Raw genomic sequence first — 18,084 nt, 5'->3', positions numbered from 1 at the left:
TTGCTCTCCTGTCAATTTATTTTCTTTCAAATATTTCCCAAATGATGTTTAACAGAGCAAGGATTTTTTCACGGCAATTCCTATAATATTTTTTCTTCTTTAGAAATTCTAATTTGTTTTATTTTGGCTACAATAAGATCAGTTTTTAATCTAATAAAAACATTTTAAGGTCAATTTTATTAGGCCCTTTAAGCAATATTTTATTTTGATTGTATGCAAAACAAACCATTGTTATACAATAACTTGTCTAATTACCCTAACTTGCCTAATTAACCTAGTTAAGCGTTTAAATTGCACTTTAAGCTAAACACTAGTATCCTAAAATATATCTAGTAAAATATTATTTACTGTGGTCATGGCAAAGATAAAATAAATCAGTTCTTAGAAATGAGTTATTAAAACTAATTTGCTTAAAAATGTGTTGAAAAAAATCTTATTTCCTCTAAACAGAAATTGGGGGGAAAATATGCAGGGGGGCTAATAATTAAGGAGGGCTAATAATTCTGACTGCAACTGTATCTGCTATCCGATAAATCTTGTATAGCAATAAACAAACAGCACTACTACTCTTGCTTGACAAATATTTGCTTTTATTCATACAAAGTAAAAGCAAGAATTTTAATCCCATTGTACTATGGTTCAAAAAACTAAAACATAATTTATCCTGTGAAAATCAGGTGTTGACACTCGATGCTTGACCAAAAAGATCAGAGAGAAGGGAACCATGTTGGGAAAACTTGTGGTGGAAGGAACTCCAGCCGACAATATTCCGTTTGACAATCCAGATGCCCGAAACCTTGTTAAAGAAGTTTCCATGAAAGTAGGTGTCTAGCTTCAGTGTTTTTTAGATGGATGATGTTGTGTAATGCAGTGAAATTTATTTTTTGTGTTCTGTATTGCCCATTCAACAGGCACCAAAAGTGTTTAATCCAGAGGGCACAGTGAGAATCACTGCTATAGACTGTGGCATCAAGTACAACCAGATACGTTGCTTGTGCCAGAGAGGCGCCCGGGTCACTGTTGTCCCCTGGGATCAACCTCTGGACAGCAATGGTAAACAATAACACTATTGTTGAGGGTTGTCTTCTGGGAAAATGGCAAATGAAATGAATGTATAAACAACTGGTGTATTGTGTGTAAACTTTGTGAATCCCCAAAAATGATTACATAAATTGATAAGTAATAATTTGTATCAATATTTCACTCCCCTAGTAAATGCATATTGAAAATGTTATCACTGGGCATGTTGCCTCTGTTTTTTCTAGACTTTGATGGGTTGTTTATCAGCAACGGTCCTGGCAATCCTGAGTACTGTAAGGAGACTGTAGAGAATATACGCAAAGTGGCATGTGTGGAGAATCCCAAACCTATCTTTGGAATTTGCTTGGGCCATCAGCTGCTGTCTTTGGTCATTGGCGCAAAGACATACAAAATGAAGTAAGTCATCATCTAATTAATACATTTTTTTTAATGGTATTTTCCATTGACTTCTAATGCACATTTCTTTTTAAAGGGTTAATTGATTCAAAATTCAAAATACACTTCCTCTTACATCTTTCCAAACCTGATGAATTTTAGTTGACATAAGAAAAGGAGGTATTGTGAAAAACCTTGTGAACCGAACCACAATTTGAGATGTTATTTTCAGTGTTCACTGTTCCACAGAATAAAATAAGTCAAGTTTTGTAGTTGTATATTTACATATTGTTTAGTAGTTATAAGTATTATATAAGTATATTATATAAGTATTATATAAAAAACAATATAAAGTCATTATTTAAATATTACATATGGAAAGAATTAAAGTTGAGACAATTTTTATAATGAATTTTAATTTCATTTCAATCAAAGAAATGATTTGTAAAAATAACTTTTCTTTTTTTTTAACTGCAAGATATTAAGATTTATCTTAAATATATAAGTGATGCATGAATGCGTTAATATGTTATTAATCCTACTAAAATAATGTTAATTTCCTTTTAAATAATGTGGATTTCTCTGTTTTTGGTTAAAAAAATAATTGAAAATTAGTGTTCTTGAACTAGGTATCATAAGTTAATAGTCAGTGGATTATAGTGTTTGGCTATGGCTCTTTCTTCCCATGACATTCCAGATCTTCTAGTGTGAAATCTGGTTCATGCTGAGCTCAGCAGTTGAGTGAACCGCTTGTGTTTTCCTAAGAGTCCTGGGATACTTGCTTTGTTTGCTTGTGCTCAAGGCCGAATGAGATGCCAGTCCACATCTCTTTCTTCAGTAGCGGACAGTCAAAGGGTTCATTCAGAGATGGTTTATAGTCTGTGAAGTGTTTTCCTATGAATATTACAAGCTTTATTTATGGTCTCTGTGAATTTCAGGTACGGTAATCGTGGCCATAATCAGCCATGCATCCATAAAGGAACCAGTCGCTGTTACATCACCTCTCAGAATCACGGGTTTGCTGTGGATCCAGAAACTCTTCCAAAGGACTGGGATGTGCTCTTCACCAATGCTAATGACCAAACCAGCGAGGGCATCGTTCATAATCACAAACCACTCTTCAGGTTAGCCTTTATTTCTTATTATAAAATTTGAGGTTTTTTTTTTCCGTTGTATAATTCATTCATTCATTTTCTTTTCGGCTTGGTCCCTTTATTAATCTGTAGTCGCCAAAGCGGACTGCAAAGTTATCCAGCATATGTTTTTACGCAGCAGATGATCTTCCAGCCACAACCCCATCTCTGGGAAACATCCATACACACTTTCACACACATACACTACAGACATTTTAGCTTACCCAATTCAACTGTACCACTTATCTTTGGACTGTGGGGGAAACCGTAGCACCCGGACGAAACCCACATGAACGCGGGGAGAACATGCAAACTCCACACAGAAACACCAACTGACCCAGTCAAGGCTCAAACCAGCAACCTTCTTGCTGTGAGGTGATAGCACTACCTACTGTGCCCCCGTGTCGTCTTCGTTGTGTACACTCTCTTTGATTTACAAAGCTGTCATCATTATGTAATCTGTCTTCCTGTTTTGATCTTGGCATGAAATTGCTATAGGTTGCTGATATAGCGGTAAATAAAAACAATGTCTAATTTGTGTTTGCATAAATAAAGTATAAATTAGTATAAACCTTGTTTAAATGTATTAAAACTACTTTGCTTTTCAGTGTCCAGTTCCATCCTGAACACATGGCAGGTCCCACAGACCTTGTTGGTCTCTTTGATGTGTTTCTGGATACAGTCAGAGATGTAAAGGAGAACAAGGCTGGAAAATCAGGTGATCTGGTCCTATGTAGTTAAATTGTTTGCATATTTTTGATCTGTCAACATTAAATACATTCATATTGTTTTTACATGATTAAGTAATAATTATCCATAAACTGCTATTGTTTTAACAGTGAAGCAAAGATTAATGGAGCACCTCACCTTTCCTGGATCTCCTGACCCAAATGCCTTTGTTCGACCACGTAAAGTTCTGGTTCTGGGTTCAGGTGGTCTTTCCATTGGACAGGCTGGAGAGTTTGACTATTCTGGATCTCAGGTGAGGGTCAAAGAAAAGCAGCCATTGAGATTGTTTAGGGTTCATTCACTTATAATGTGTTTTTCCTTTCTAATGCACCACTTCTACTTTATCTTTTTAAACACACTCTTGATAAGTAGCTGTTTTTTTAGATGCTGTATCAAGTTTAAAGAGCTTTTACACTCAGCTGTTAATCTGTTCACTCTCAGTTCCAAAGCAGTGGACAAATCAGAAGAACTCTGCTCAGTGTGTCTTAGTACCTTTAAGCTCCACGCTGCACTTCATTATGCTAATTCTGCTTCACTTGCTAATTATGAAAACATTTCATAATTAGCTTATTTAACATAATTAGCATTAATAATAATAACCTTATTAGCTTCATAATTTTTTTACATTGTTTTTGATCATTATAAGTTGACAATATTATTGTTACAATAAAAAAAACAACAATTATTATAATAATTTATTATTATTATTATTATTATTATTATTATTATTATTTATTGTTGTTTCCTCTATTAGTTTGAGACTTGTTTGTTGTCAGAGATCTAATCATCCATGTAATGCATTTAATTTATTATGTGCATGTATGTTTGTCTTCTTTTTTCAACCAGGCTATAAAAGCTATGAAAGAAGAGAATATCCAAACCATTCTCATCAACCCAAACATTGCCACAGTACAAACCTCAAAGGGCCTGGCAGACAAAGTCTACTTCCTTCCGATCACACCAGAGTACGTCACACAGGTAGGAAAAACTCAGCTCTCTGTTTTTTTAGGCTATGTTTTCTTTACAAATTAAAAATAAATAAATGCATTAAAAAAATTAAACTAAATGAGTTTCCGAGGTCAAGAATCTTGTCGTAATTCACGCAGGTGATAAAGAACGAGCGTCCAGATGGGGTGTTGCTCACTTTCGGAGGTCAGACAGCCCTGAACTGTGGTGTGGAACTCAAAAAACAAGGAGTGCTGGAAAAATACAAAGTGCGTGTGCTTGGTACCCCAGTGGCCTCCATAGAGATGACAGAAGACAGGAAGATCTTTGTGGAGAAGATGGAGGAAATCAACGAGCATGTCGCCCCCAGTGAGGCGGCCATGTCTGTTGAACAGGTTAGCTTCTAACTGTATTGTCAGTATCAGGGGATCACAAATGTTTATGTGTGAAGGATTTCCAATTATGTGAGAGAGAAAGGCCGACAAATACTGTAAGAAATAATGTGATCTAAAGCTTTAGATGGGTATTAGTTTTTGACAAGTAAATAATAAGCTTTTCGTTGTCTTTTTGTACTGAAGCTGAAATTATCAAATTTATGGTAAACTTCAACTTATTTAGATTGTTGTTATTTATTTAGATGTATTTGTTGTTGATATTATTATTATTGGCATTTGTTGACATTTAACCAGCTGATTGTTTTTGTTATTTAAAAAATAATACACATTTTCATATATTTTCATATATTGTTCAAAAGTTTTATTGATATTGACATACAACCGTTTATTTTTATTTGTTTGTAATATAATTTAATTAATTAATTAATAAAAGTATTTATTTATTTTTGTTTAGTTTTTTATTGCATTTTATTGCGTTTATTTGATTTTTATAAATATGTACAGATGTACTTATCGTAATTAGATGTACAGATGTAATTAGAGCTGTAAAGCTTAACTTTTCGATTTTAGGTGAAAAATTAAATCTGTAAGAGACGTCCAATAGATTAATAGGTACCAAAAAAGTTTTTAATTCCTGTTTATGTAAAGCACTTTCAATTGCCACTGTGTAAGAAATGTGCTATATAAATAAACTTGTCTCGCTTTAATTACTGTTAAAATATTCTCATTGATTTAAATAGGCAGTGGCTGCAGCTGAAAGACTTGGTTATCCGGTTCTGGTCCGTTCTGCGTTTGCCTTGGGTGGACTGGGTTCAGGCTTTGCCAATAACAGAGATGAGATGATCACGTTGGTCACTCAGGCCTTTGCCCACACATCACAAGTCCTGGTTGACAAATCGCTTAAAGGCTGGAAGGAAATTGAGTATGAAGTAGTGCGGGATGCCTATGACAATTGTGTTACGGTATGAAGCCATGCTTTCCATTTCATTCTGACATTCTCATTTACAAATTTTAACAGTGTGTGTTGTCATTTCTGTTCTTTTTCTAAACTTATTAATTTTTATTTAGGTGTGTAACATGGAGAACATCGATCCTCTAGGAATTCACACTGGAGAGTCCATAGTGGTAGCTCCTAGTCAGACACTAAACGACTATGAATACAACATGCTGAGAAACACAGCCATCAAAGTTATTCGCCACTTGGGTGTTGTGGGAGAGTGCAACATTCAGTATGCCCTGAATCCTGAATCAGAGCAGGTGATTTAGTCTTTTATATCTTCCAATAATAAGCTTTAAAAGGTGCCCCGAGATGCGCAGCTGTGTTTGTGACATATATTTTAATCTGAAACATTAGCATTTCATTCATATCCTAGCTTAACTGGTTGAGCTAAAGCACATCTGATTAATAACAGCTACAATCTATAATAGCAGTGCTGAGCCTGCCTAACCATTTCTCCACTTTAACATACAGCATATATACAGTGTTGGTAACCATCTTATTATTTTCTTATGTTTAATCGAACACTCAGTTATGCAAGAATAAGTGACTGATTTTAGTTGTGTCTTACAGGGGATGCGATATTTCAGATTATAGTGAGCATTTCTTTTGTCAGTAGTTCTGATTAGAAGTTGAAGTGCTTTTTGATGTTATAAAATGTTGATTTTTTTGGCAGAAGGGAGAAACAAAGTTTTGAATGCTTAAAGGTGCATGTCCACCGAAGTGTTTATTTTCTCAGGTTTATGGCAAGTGCTGAGAACTTTCAGTTTTTTAAAGGTCTCGTGAAATGATTTGAAATGTGCATTTTCATTCAGTTTAACGCAATCTCAACCAGTACATGAAGAGGGATGGTACACAGTGTAGCTTCTCCCCTTTTAAATAGCAGCTAATAGCATTTTTACCTCTTATCACCTCTGTGCCACTAAGAGAGGTTGAGCTCAACTCCATCAAATGTGAAGCATCTTGAAGGGGGTGGGGCATGTCAGAAACTAGATAGCATTCGATTGATCCAGATTTGATGAGAAACTGAAGTATGAGGTGACATGAGATTTTGGCGGAAGTGACAAACAAGTTTTACATATTTGTATCAGTTTTTATCTTCAAATGTGAATGTGTCACTGTTTTGGTGCACACTAGCTTGTAGATGTCCTAAAAACTAATAATACTGATTCTAACAACTAAACTTTATTTTAAATCCATGGGACCTTTAAAATCTCCAATAATTGGAAAAGCAAAATGCAATAATTGAAGTGCTCAACTGAGGTCGCTGACATTTTCAGCTTCGTGAAAACTCAACAGTGGACGGGCGCACTAAAGGTGCATCCCAAATCGCATACTTATGCACTATTCTTTGCCATTTTGTAGTATAGTGCAAGTAGTGCGTTTACACTGAACTCTAAGATTAAGTGTACCTAAATACCCAGACGATGCACTTATTCAACCGTTCAAATCAAGTGTGAAATGTTGGACACTTGGTAACGGAAGAGGTGGAGCTTTCAAGCACTGTTATTGGATTACTTTATTTTAGATTGTAAAAGCAAAATTCTTCTATGAGAGTAATTGTAGCGCCTCCCAATGGTGAATGTGGTTATGCTCATAGCAGGTATTATTTGGTAGTTTGACTGTCAAACGTCATCTGTAAAACTGTTTCAATTTCTGCTTAGTAAAAAACTTTAGTGTTCCATTTGAGAAGACATTACATGCATATACTATGCTGTAGAGTGTGTAACTGCATAAGTACATAGTGCATAAGTGTAATGTGTATAGTGTGCCATTTCAGAAACAGCTACAGTTTTCTAAAGTAAATTATGGCATTGTTTTGGAGCACCCAAGCTTTTTTATATTTGTGCATATTGCACAAAAACTTGCATATTTCTTACACTAGTTATACTAACACCTCAAAAAAAATCAATGACCGGTCTGTCCTATAATTTTTTAAGTTAATGTTTTAAGAAATAATGTTTTATTTTTTAACAGTACTACATCATTGAAGTCAATGCCCGTCTCTCTCGAAGCTCTGCATTGGCCAGTAAGGCCACAGGTTACCCGCTGGCCTACGTGGCTGCTAAACTCAGCTTGGGAATCCCTCTGCCCGTGCTCAAGTGAGTTCTTTTATTAACATTTGCTGTTTTATTGACTCTAACTGCACATTTGTGTATTGTTATCTTGTTGCAAGTTGCTTATAAGTGATTATTTTCCAGAAATTCAGTGACTAATTCCACAACCGCCAACTTTGAGCCCAGTCTGGATTACTGCGTGGTGAAGGTTCCTCGCTGGGATTTAAGCAAGTTCCTCAGAGTCAGCACTAAAATAGGCAGCTCCATGAAGAGTGTTGGTGAGTTTTTTTTGTGTGTGTTTTTGGTCCTACACTCTTATCAATTGGTGAAGCTTTTTCCTCGTCATTGGCTATTTTTGGTTTAGAACTGCATATCATTGGATTCAGGGTTTTGGCTTTTCAGCAGTGAACCTTACAATGCACTAAACTGAACTTCAACTGGCAAAACTGGACTAAAGCAGTTTCAATTTACTAAAACTTCCATGTTAAGCTGCTTTGACACAATCAGCATTGTAAAAGCACTATAGAAATGATGAATTTAATAGAAAAAAATAGCAGGATAAATATGTATTATGTTGAGTCTCTAAATGTTTCACTAGCAAAGGAAAAGTATCAATGTATTAAAACAAGATTATGAATTTTAAGATTGTAAAATTTTAGCCTGTTCCCTTTGCCATTGAGAAGGTGCTATCTGTGCTGAACACAAGTATCCAGTATATAGAGAACTCATCCAGCACTCTCTTTCATCTCAGGAGAAGTGATGGCCATCGGCCGCAGCTTTGAAGAGGCCTTCCAGAAAGCTTTGAGAATGGTAGATGAGAACTGCGTTGGATTCGATCACACCATCAAGCCAGAGTCGGAAGAGGTGGGTACTTAAGTTTCAAAACTTTAATCTTACTTCCAAAGGAGATGCATGTTTTTTGTGCATTAGGCTTGTAAACAAATGCATAAAACTTAACTATAGAATATTTTGTCTTGTTTCTCAGGAGTTGCAGACTCCCACAGACAAGCGCATCTTTGTTCTGGCAGCTGCTCTGCATGCTGGATATACAGTAGAGCGGCTCTATGAGCTGACCAAGATAGACCACTGGTTTCTGCATAAGATGAAGAACATCGCAGACCACAAGAAGCTTCTGGAGACGTATAAGCAGGATGAGAGTGCAATGCCTCCAGAAATCATGAGGAAAGCCAAGCAACTGGGCTTCTCTGACAAACAGATCGCTCAAGCTGTGCAAAGGTAGGAATGTACTATTATTACGTGTGTGTGTGTGCGGGTGTGTGGGTGTGTGTGCGTGTGTGTGTGTGTGTGTGTGGTGGTGCAGTGGGGGGGGGGATAATAAATTTAAATTCATGCAAAATATTGGAAAAAGTTACATAGTAAAGCATTTCAACTAAATTGTGTACATTTTGTTTCTTTTAAATTTTACTCGTAAATAATATGTTACAAGATATTTTTCAAAACACTTCTATACAGCTTAAAGTGAAATTTAAAGGCTTTACTAGGTTAATTAGGTTAACTAGGCAGGATAGGGTAATTAGGCAAGTTATTGTTTAATGATGATTTGTTCAGTTGACTATAAAAAAAAAACTTAAATGGGCTAATAATTTTGGCCTTAAAATTGTGTTTAATAAATTAAACACTGCTTTTATTCTAGCCATAATAAAGCAAATAAGACTTTGTCCAGAAGAAAAAATATTATGAGACATACTGTAAAAATTTCCTTGCTTTGTTAAACATCATTTGGGAAATGTTTAAAAAAGAAAAAAAATTCAAAAGGGCTAATAATTCTGACTTCAACTGTAGCTGCAAGGTTTCAGATTCAGCAGAGCATGATAAACGGAGTACCATTATAACTGACTAACACAAGTTATCAGTAATTTGAGCTTTACTTCCTGCTCTGTCATTTGTGGTTTAACTAATTTGCATAATGGCAGACTATTGACTACCTATAAAAAAGATGTTGATAGTTGTTTCTGAGAGGCTTCGTAAATAGTGACCAACCACAACATGCTGGCCATCTGGCCAATCAGAGCAGGGTACGAACAGGTTCTGTCTACACCTTGTATTAAGATGAATTTAGGTTGAACGCATTATGTGGGAGGCCCATTACTGTAGACTTAAAAAAAAGAAAAGTTAATGATGTTTTAAATTTAATATTGTGAAATAAGCCCAAACAATAAGTATTGTACAGTCCAAAAAACTTAAACACATATTATTTAATATATTTTAATGCAAGTAAAATGTGGCATTTATTTTCTTTCCTTTTACCCTAATGCAGATTTTATATTGTTTTAACATGTTTATATTGTATATCGATAAATACATTTCAGCAAATCAGCAAATTTAAACTCTTTAACATTTTTATTTATTTATTTATTGTTTGACCCTGTGCAGTTCTAAGAACATTTCATTGTTTCTTAAAGTTTTGCAAATGTTAGCGTGTACAAAAATAATTTTTCTGGAGCATTCTTGTAACGTTTATAGAAAAATGTTCCAAGGACATTAATGTTGATGAAATATTCTAAAAAAGTTTTTAATAACATTATTAAAACATTATTATTATAACCAGAGACTAAAATGTTATGAGAACATTTTAAATATCATAATTTTATCCCAAAATTTACATCTTATAAAAGTTTTGAACCTTCTAAGAACATTCAGAAAACTATTATATATCTTAATGGGAACGTTGAGGGAACATTTTTACCCTCCAGCTGCAATCCTGTTAAATACATAAAAAAAATTTAAACCACCCCTGGTAAGGGTCAAATGTTGACAAGCTTTAAACATTTAGAGCCCATTTACACATGTATTAAGTATAGCAGTCCACTTTCGTTTAATCTGTCTGATTGCATCTTAATATTAGGTGTAATCAGAACCTCAAAGACATTTTTGAACAAGCCATTTCTACACAATAAGAAAAAAATGCTGTAATGTATATAATGTCTTTTTAATCAGAAATCAGAACTGACCATGGATAGATGTTCTTACTGAAAAAACAAAAATATAAAAAGTTAAATTAGTAGCCTTTAAAACAAAAAACATTGGCACTTAAACAAAAAGCATCATTCTTAAGCATGATTCGTGCTATTTTCCTCACTGCAGCACTGAACTGGCTGTGAGGAAGTTGAGACGGGACTGGAAGATCTTTCCAGTGGTCAAACAGATCGACACTGTGGCTGCAGAGTGGCCCGCTCAAACCAACTACCTGTACCTGACATATCACGGCTCAGAAAGTGACGTAGTGTTCGAGCAACCACATGTCATGGTGATTGGCTCCGGGGTTTACCGCATTGGCAGCAGTGTGGAGTTTGACTGGTGTGCTGTTGGGTGTATTATGGAACTCAGAAAGGTCAGCCGTCTGTATTAAGGGCAAAAAAAATAGACTTTCATGTGATTTATTTATTTATTTTTTATTTAACACATGATTTATCTTACAGATGGGATATAAAACCATTATGGTGAACTACAACCCGGAAACAGTCAGCACTGATTATGATATGTGTGATAGACTGTATTTTGATGAGATCTCCTTTGAGGTAAATAAATTAAATATGCATCTTGTGTGGTTATCATTAGAAAAAAACTTTTTTTTGTTCTTTAATTATCTCTAAAAATAGTGTATGCGTTACTATATTTGACATCAGTTTTATACTGGATATTTATTTCTGCATGGTATACATAGTGTACTGTATAAGATTGTGATCTCCAAATTGGTTAAATCTATAGTTTTGTATTTAAATTTTAATTTATGCATGGCGTATAATTTTTATATTATTATTATGATTATTTTAAACATTATTATTATTATTACTATTAACATGATCATTATTAACCCTAACATTTTTATTAATATTATGATGAGGATGATGACTGAGTATTGTTATAATAATAATAAAAAATAATAATAAGGCATCCAAATTTTTTATAACTTAATGAGGGTGTTAAAGGAATGTTGTTACTTTAAAGCAGCAGTAATTATTATTGTTTTATTGTGATGATTATGATTATGACTGATAATTATTATTATTATTATTACCATAATAATAATATTAATAATAATAATTAATATTATGTTATAATATATATTATATTATTATATTTATAGTTTGCTTCGTGTATGTTAAAACCACTAACAGTAAAATTTATTTAAATTATAATTATATTTACATTTAGATTATATAATAAATAATAAAAATATAGAAGTATGTGAATAAAATACTAAAACTTTTGTTTGGTTTTAATCACAGGTGGTGATGGATATCTATGAGATGGAGAATCCAGAGGGTGTTATTCTGTCTATGGGTGGGCAGCTGCCCAATAACATCGCCATGTCCCTTCACAGACAGCAGTGCAGGATCCTGGGCACCTCACCTGAGTTCATAGACAATGCGGAAAACCGCTTCAAATTCTCCAGAATGCTGGACACCATCGGGATCAGCCAGCCTCGGTGGAAAGAGCTCTCTGATACTGAGGTAAACTATAAAAAGAAATTCATACAACTTTTTAATCTTTTACAACTTGTATTCATGCGATAAATACCAGTGAGACACCGGAAGTGTAGTGTGAAGTGATAAGTATCAACGTTTTTTTTTTTTTTTTTTTTTTTTTGCATTCATCTACAGTTTTTAAAAATTTGGCCTGCACTTCCATTTTGGGCACAATTTATTTTAAAATAACATGACAGAAACTTACAATAAGTAATAAGATAATATCCAAAATTCATATAATTTGAATCCTGACTCCCACATAAAAATTATAATAAAACAAATAATAAATTCAATTGTATTGTAACAAACAAAAACAATAAGGACCTAAAATACAAAATTATTTTACATAAAGATGATTTGGTATTTTAACCCTTGTATGCTTTTGGGGATGTTTTCTCTGGGATGATTTTTGAGTCTTAATTTGGCCACAAATTTATCTGTGTTTCAGCAAATGGAATGATTTTTGGTGGCATCTTTGATTTGATTTGATGTATTTATTTCGGACAGAAAAAATCATACACAACAATTCATTAAACATTAAACAAAATACATTTCAACATGGTCGAAATGGGGCGGGATGAAGCACAAGCTTATTATTTTCCCACCCCATTATCACACACATTTACATGAGACATTTTTTATCCTTTTGGCATCTTTGACATATTATATGTTTGATTCCATTTGTACATTTACATTTTATAACATCGACCCCAAAAAATACATAGTATTGCAAATAGCCTTTAATTGAAATTTCATTAAACCTTTCTCATTTTGTTCTTTTTCAACCACTTCTATTCATCATTATATTCTCTTAACAATATAAATTTATACAACTTTTTAAAAGGATTAATATCCTAATATCGTTTGAGAATTTGTTCTAGACTGTTCAATAATTTTACACCACATACAGACATGCACAAATCTTTTAAAGTTGTCCTCATTTTCAACCTCCTAAAATTTTGCTCTTCTCTCAGATTATATCCCTCTTGTCTTTGTTCAAAAACTTTTGTATGCATTTTAAAAGTAATTTATTCCTAGTTTTAAACTTATTTGTACTGTTTTAAATTAACAAATCATTGAACTTAAGTATCTTCAATTTAAAAAATAAAGCATTTATACGCTCCGAATACCCCACATCGTAAGTTAGATTTATATGTATTCCCCCAAATTTCAACACAATAAGTCGTTTATGGCAACATAAGTGCGTTATATATTACATGTGTTGATTTATTGTCCATGATTATTCTTGCATTATACACTATTGCTACTGTTTTTACCAATTTTGATATCACATTATTTATTTGCGATTTCCAACTAATTTTATGGTCCAATACAACACCAAAAGACTTGATTGGATATACTTTTTCTAATACTTTATTATCAATTTTTAAATCTATATTGTGACTGCTTTTTATTTCTCAAATAACATAACCTTTGTTTTACTTATAATTAGTGACAATTTATGTACTTTATTTATTTTGACATCTATTTTGGGAAAATGCCTAAGATGAAGAACGTAAAAAAAAAAAGTAAAAAAAAAAGACCTTAACAATACACTCTAGGCAAATTTACTACCCTTTTGTTATTTTGGTGGCTGTTTTTGCCCCATTACCTTTCAATTTAAAGATATGTTTTGATTGCAAAGCCATGGCACCATAGTAAAAGTTACCAAGAAAATTTTTTATAATTGCAAATTTGACCTCATCCCAACAGGAAAAACCACCAACAATCAGGAATGCATGATTATATGGTTACAGGGCTTTGCCATCAAACTGTAATTATAATAGAAGTCAATGGGACAAAAACCGCTACCAACATAATAAGAGTAGTACATTTGAACAATGGTAAGTCTGAACAATACAAAGGGTCAACATGAAATTACTATTACAATTTTATCTGTAAAAGCAATTTTCAACATGTCTGTAGTATTGGTGTGGAAAAACCTGTTTTGAATTTTAGTTGGTCTGCCAAAAAAAGTTTTTCTTTTTTTTTTTTTTTCCAATTCTAATAAGTTGCCTTGTAAAGTTTGATGGATGAACTGTCACCAGAGGAATGTCAGCATACTGTACCCAGTTTTTTTTTTCTTTTTGAACACTTTGCTGGTTGTTTAATTTATTGTAAGTTAATTAGAAAAAATCTGGATATTTGCTTGTTATTCAAATAACCGTCGACTCTTTCTCTTGTAGTCTGCTGTGAATTTCTGTGAGACGGTGGGTTATCCCTGCTTGGTGAGGCCATCATATGTTCTGAGCGGAGCTGCGATGAACGTGGCCTACTCAGACACGGATATGGAGAAGTTTCTGAGCAGTGCTGTTGCTGTGTCGAAGGAACACCCTGTCGTTATTTCCAAATTCATTCAGGAGGCCAAGGTTAGTCAACAAAACCGGTGTTTTAAGTAGACACGTTCTTTCTTCGGGCAATTCAAGATAATTAGTAGGTGTAGGTAATTACTGGATTATACCGTTTGTTGACACAAAATGAAACTGTGATGTTTGGACATGTTTTTCACCACAGGCACATTTATGATGGTGTTTTCTGTGATTTTGGTGATGTGAACTGAATTTACTTTCACTTCACCAGCATTACAATAAACTACTGTCATATAAACAAATTGAAGTTTGTCGAAATAAAAGTTTGATCTAACTTCAAGAAATTAACACATTTCTGTTGTGCAGACAAATATAAAAACAAAAAACTGTTAATCATAGAAATGATTTGGTTTATTAATTGTTTATCAGTATCAGTAATAGTTGTTTATTGTATAACTGATTGACTGATGTACTCTTATCAGTCCACATTATATTAGATACTTGCATGCTTATCTCCTTTAAATTCATATTTATTTGCAGTATTGTCTATTTTAATACAAAACTATCCATTTAATGACTAAAAGCATTCCTAATGTGTCTTTTATTTAACCTTTGAATTCTGTGGTCCTGTATTGTACACTGTCTATCTGTGTAAGATGTTCAAATCTATTATGATGGCAATTTATGTTTGGCACTGTCAGTTTAGTAATGTTTATTGATGGTGTTTTTGACTCTCAGGAGATTGATGTGGACGCCGTGGCCTGTGATGGAGAGGTTATTGCCATCGCGGTTTCTGAGCATGTGGAGAACGCAGGGGTTCATTCTGGAGACGCCACACTGGTGACTCCTCCACAGGACATTAACCAGAAAACCATGGAGCGCATTAAGATGATCGTTCATGCTATTGGGCAGGAGCTTCAGGTCACTGGCCCGTTCAACCTGCAGCTCATTGCCAAGGTTGGTTACTTGCCTTTAAATTACATTTAGGATGTGTTTCTCAGATATTTGCTTCTGAAACAAATGCTATATTTATACAAATGCAATTTCGTCTTAATACAGCCTTATCCACTATGTTTATGAAAAATCTCGCTCTGTACACACAACAAAAATAATTTTAGAAGCAAGAACTAGCTATGAATTGGAGTACATTTAGAGTGTATTTACATTACATTATGCGATATTAAATAAATGTAAAAATTTTAACTTAAACTTTAAATCAGGATTTATTTATAAACTAATAAGATTGCATTGAATGAGAGAAACAAAACATAATGTTTAAGATGGCTGCAGCAATTTCCATTTTTAATCTTAAAATCCAGCCAGCATTTAAATCCCTTTATTCAGAACAGAACAATATAAGAAAAAATAAGTAACTATTGTACAAAAGTGTATATATATGACTATTAAATAAAACACAAAGTTGTAATATGTGAGCAACATGCATCTTGCATTAAATTTTATTGGCAGACAATTCATGTTTAAGTCTAAGTAGCAAATACTTTAATTTATAATAGTGTTAAAACATTTTCATATACAGTTAATGCATCAAATAAAAATTATAGCCTAATGACATACTTTTTAAACCTCATAGCAAGAAGCTAATTTAACATCTCTCATTTGGAACCAATGCAATTATTCTAATAATGCTTTAGTAAATGTTACATTGTTAAAAAATTGAATATAAAATTGCTCACAAAATATTGCGGAAACTATTATTTTTTAATATTATTATTTACTACTATTTTTTTGGTTATGCAGGTAAAACTGGTAAGGTGTCATACAAAATAAAAGTTTGTCTTTTATTTGCATAAACTCAGAATAAAAACCAAGTGGCATTTTTAAATCTGGAAACACAGGTTCCACTTTTTGTTCTTTTGGTCTTTTTGTAATGACCAGACCTCAAATAAAACAACCTCTAGCATAATGGTTGTATGAGAAAGGGTTTGGCGAATCAGGGAAGCATAATCAATTATCCAGAAGAGCAAATCAGGGAAAGGATGTAGACAGTCAGGTCTACATTTTAAAAATAAATCTGCTTTTTGGGATAGCTACGATAAAATGTATCGCTGGAGCTTCTTATCTAAAACAGGGTCTCAAGTTGCTTTTTTTAAAAGTTAAAATGTCTGAGTAATCTGGCTGCCAAACAAAACAGACTTGTATAAAAAAAATAAAATAAAAAAAAGCTCTAGTATAATCATAGCCTAATATGTGTGTCTGTCTACAGGATGATCAGCTGAAGGTGATCGAGTGCAATGTGCGAGTCTCGCGCTCCTTCCCTTATGTGTCCAAAACACTTGGTGTGGATCTTGTCGCGCTTGCAACAAGAGTCATCTTGGGAGAGGAAGTGGAAGCTGTTGGGCTGATGAGGGGGAATGGCATTGTTGGAGTTAAGGTAATGAGCTTCATGGAAATTTTTTTTTATGCTAGTAATCGAACTGAACAAGATCTTAAATAATCTGTGATTTGTGCTTTACCCTCAGGTTCCTCAGTTCTCCTTCTCCCGCCTGGCTGGAGCAGATGTGGTTTTGGGTGTTGAGATGACCAGCACTGGAGAAGTGGCCTGCTTCGGGGAGAACCGATATGAGGCCTATCTCAAAGCCATGCTTAGCACCGGCTTCAAGATCCCTAAAAAGAACATTCTGCTCTCTATTGGTAGTTACAAGGTAATAATTGACTGTCGAATGAGTCATTAGAACAAAATCACTAGAGTTGAATTCTTAATTTAATTCCTAATCATATTAACTTGGTTTGATTTGTCTGATTTGATTATTTCAATTAATTTGATTAATAATTCATAATCTAATTAACTCATTTCAACTCATACGATTTGACTACTTTTAATTTAATTACATTTATTCATTTAGCAGATGATTTTTATTCAAAGCGACTCAAAAATAAATGAGGATAAAAGAAATCACCAGAAAACAGCAGTATAAATTATACAGTGCTCAGCATAATTGAGTACAGCCCATTTTGAAAATGAATATCTTTATTCATTTCTCAGTGAATATAGGCAATGTATTTGACGCATTTAAACAACTGATTTATTAAACCGATATGTTTATTAAAGTAATATTTTAGTCGCCAAACATATTTAGAAATTAAAAGATAATACAATTAAATTCAAGCAAAATATTGCAAAAAGAAATTACAGCCTACAAAATTTCAATATTTTTTTTCATTTTGCTTTTGATTTTTCCTCCTTTTTTAATTAAATTTTTCTATAACATAAATTTGTGTGTACTAGTTTTTGGACAGTTATTGTGAGTTATTTTGTTAGATTAGCTCCAAATTTGGCTTCAGTACTGACTAATCTAATGTATATGCGCAAATATAATATTGTATAGCTTCCTATTAAGCATATGAATTTAAAAGATAGATTAGTAAGGGGTGTACTTTTATATGCTCTAAGCACTGTATATGTCATAAAGTCTAAGCTTTTTAAATGGATGGAGTCCCTATTATGGACTGTTAGTAAGAAAATATGTGCTGCATATAGAGAGGAATGAGAGAAGGGTGTGTATCATGTGGTTTGTTAAGCCCACTCACTTGTGTGAAGCACACTTGGGATCACACAATGTTATTAAGATTAAGTGTTTGTAAGAAAGTGTCT

The 18,084-nt window shown here is 33.4% G+C and overlaps 1 protein-coding gene across 4 annotated transcripts in view; it reads left to right on the top strand.

Moving 5' to 3' along the window:
* Positions 1-18,084, top strand: part of cad (carbamoyl-phosphate synthetase 2, aspartate transcarbamylase, and dihydroorotase) — a 39,559-nt gene that overhangs the window by 4,096 nt on the left and 17,379 nt on the right. For all 4 annotated transcript variants that reach the window (XM_009294886.4, XM_005160811.5, XM_009294885.4 and 1 more), the window contains exons 4-24: positions 678-820; positions 912-1,053; positions 1,266-1,437; positions 2,355-2,540; positions 3,158-3,267; positions 3,389-3,531; positions 4,125-4,256; positions 4,385-4,618; positions 5,359-5,580; positions 5,687-5,875; positions 7,593-7,717; positions 7,817-7,950; positions 8,424-8,536; positions 8,658-8,908; positions 10,778-11,024; positions 11,113-11,211; positions 11,923-12,147; positions 14,349-14,531; positions 15,210-15,428; positions 16,696-16,863; positions 16,952-17,134. In XM_009294886.4, coding sequence (XP_009293161.1) covers positions 678-820; positions 912-1,053; positions 1,266-1,437; positions 2,355-2,540; positions 3,158-3,267; positions 3,389-3,531; positions 4,125-4,256; positions 4,385-4,618; positions 5,359-5,580; positions 5,687-5,875; positions 7,593-7,717; positions 7,817-7,950; positions 8,424-8,536; positions 8,658-8,908; positions 10,778-11,024; positions 11,113-11,211; positions 11,923-12,147; positions 14,349-14,531; positions 15,210-15,428; positions 16,696-16,863; positions 16,952-17,134 — 3,620 coding nt within the window. The remainder of the gene's footprint in view (positions 1-677; positions 821-911; positions 1,054-1,265; positions 1,438-2,354; positions 2,541-3,157; positions 3,268-3,388; positions 3,532-4,124; positions 4,257-4,384; positions 4,619-5,358; positions 5,581-5,686; positions 5,876-7,592; positions 7,718-7,816; positions 7,951-8,423; positions 8,537-8,657; positions 8,909-10,777; positions 11,025-11,112; positions 11,212-11,922; positions 12,148-14,348; positions 14,532-15,209; positions 15,429-16,695; positions 16,864-16,951; positions 17,135-18,084) is intronic.

The sequence above is a fragment of the Danio rerio genome, chromosome 20 (genome assembly GCF_049306965.1).
Source record: "Danio rerio strain Tuebingen ecotype United States chromosome 20, GRCz12tu, whole genome shotgun sequence".
Taxonomy (NCBI): domain Eukaryota; kingdom Metazoa; phylum Chordata; class Actinopteri; order Cypriniformes; family Danionidae; genus Danio; species Danio rerio.
Note: the sequence above shows the minus strand (reverse complement) of the source record. Positions and strands in the feature narration are given on the sequence as shown.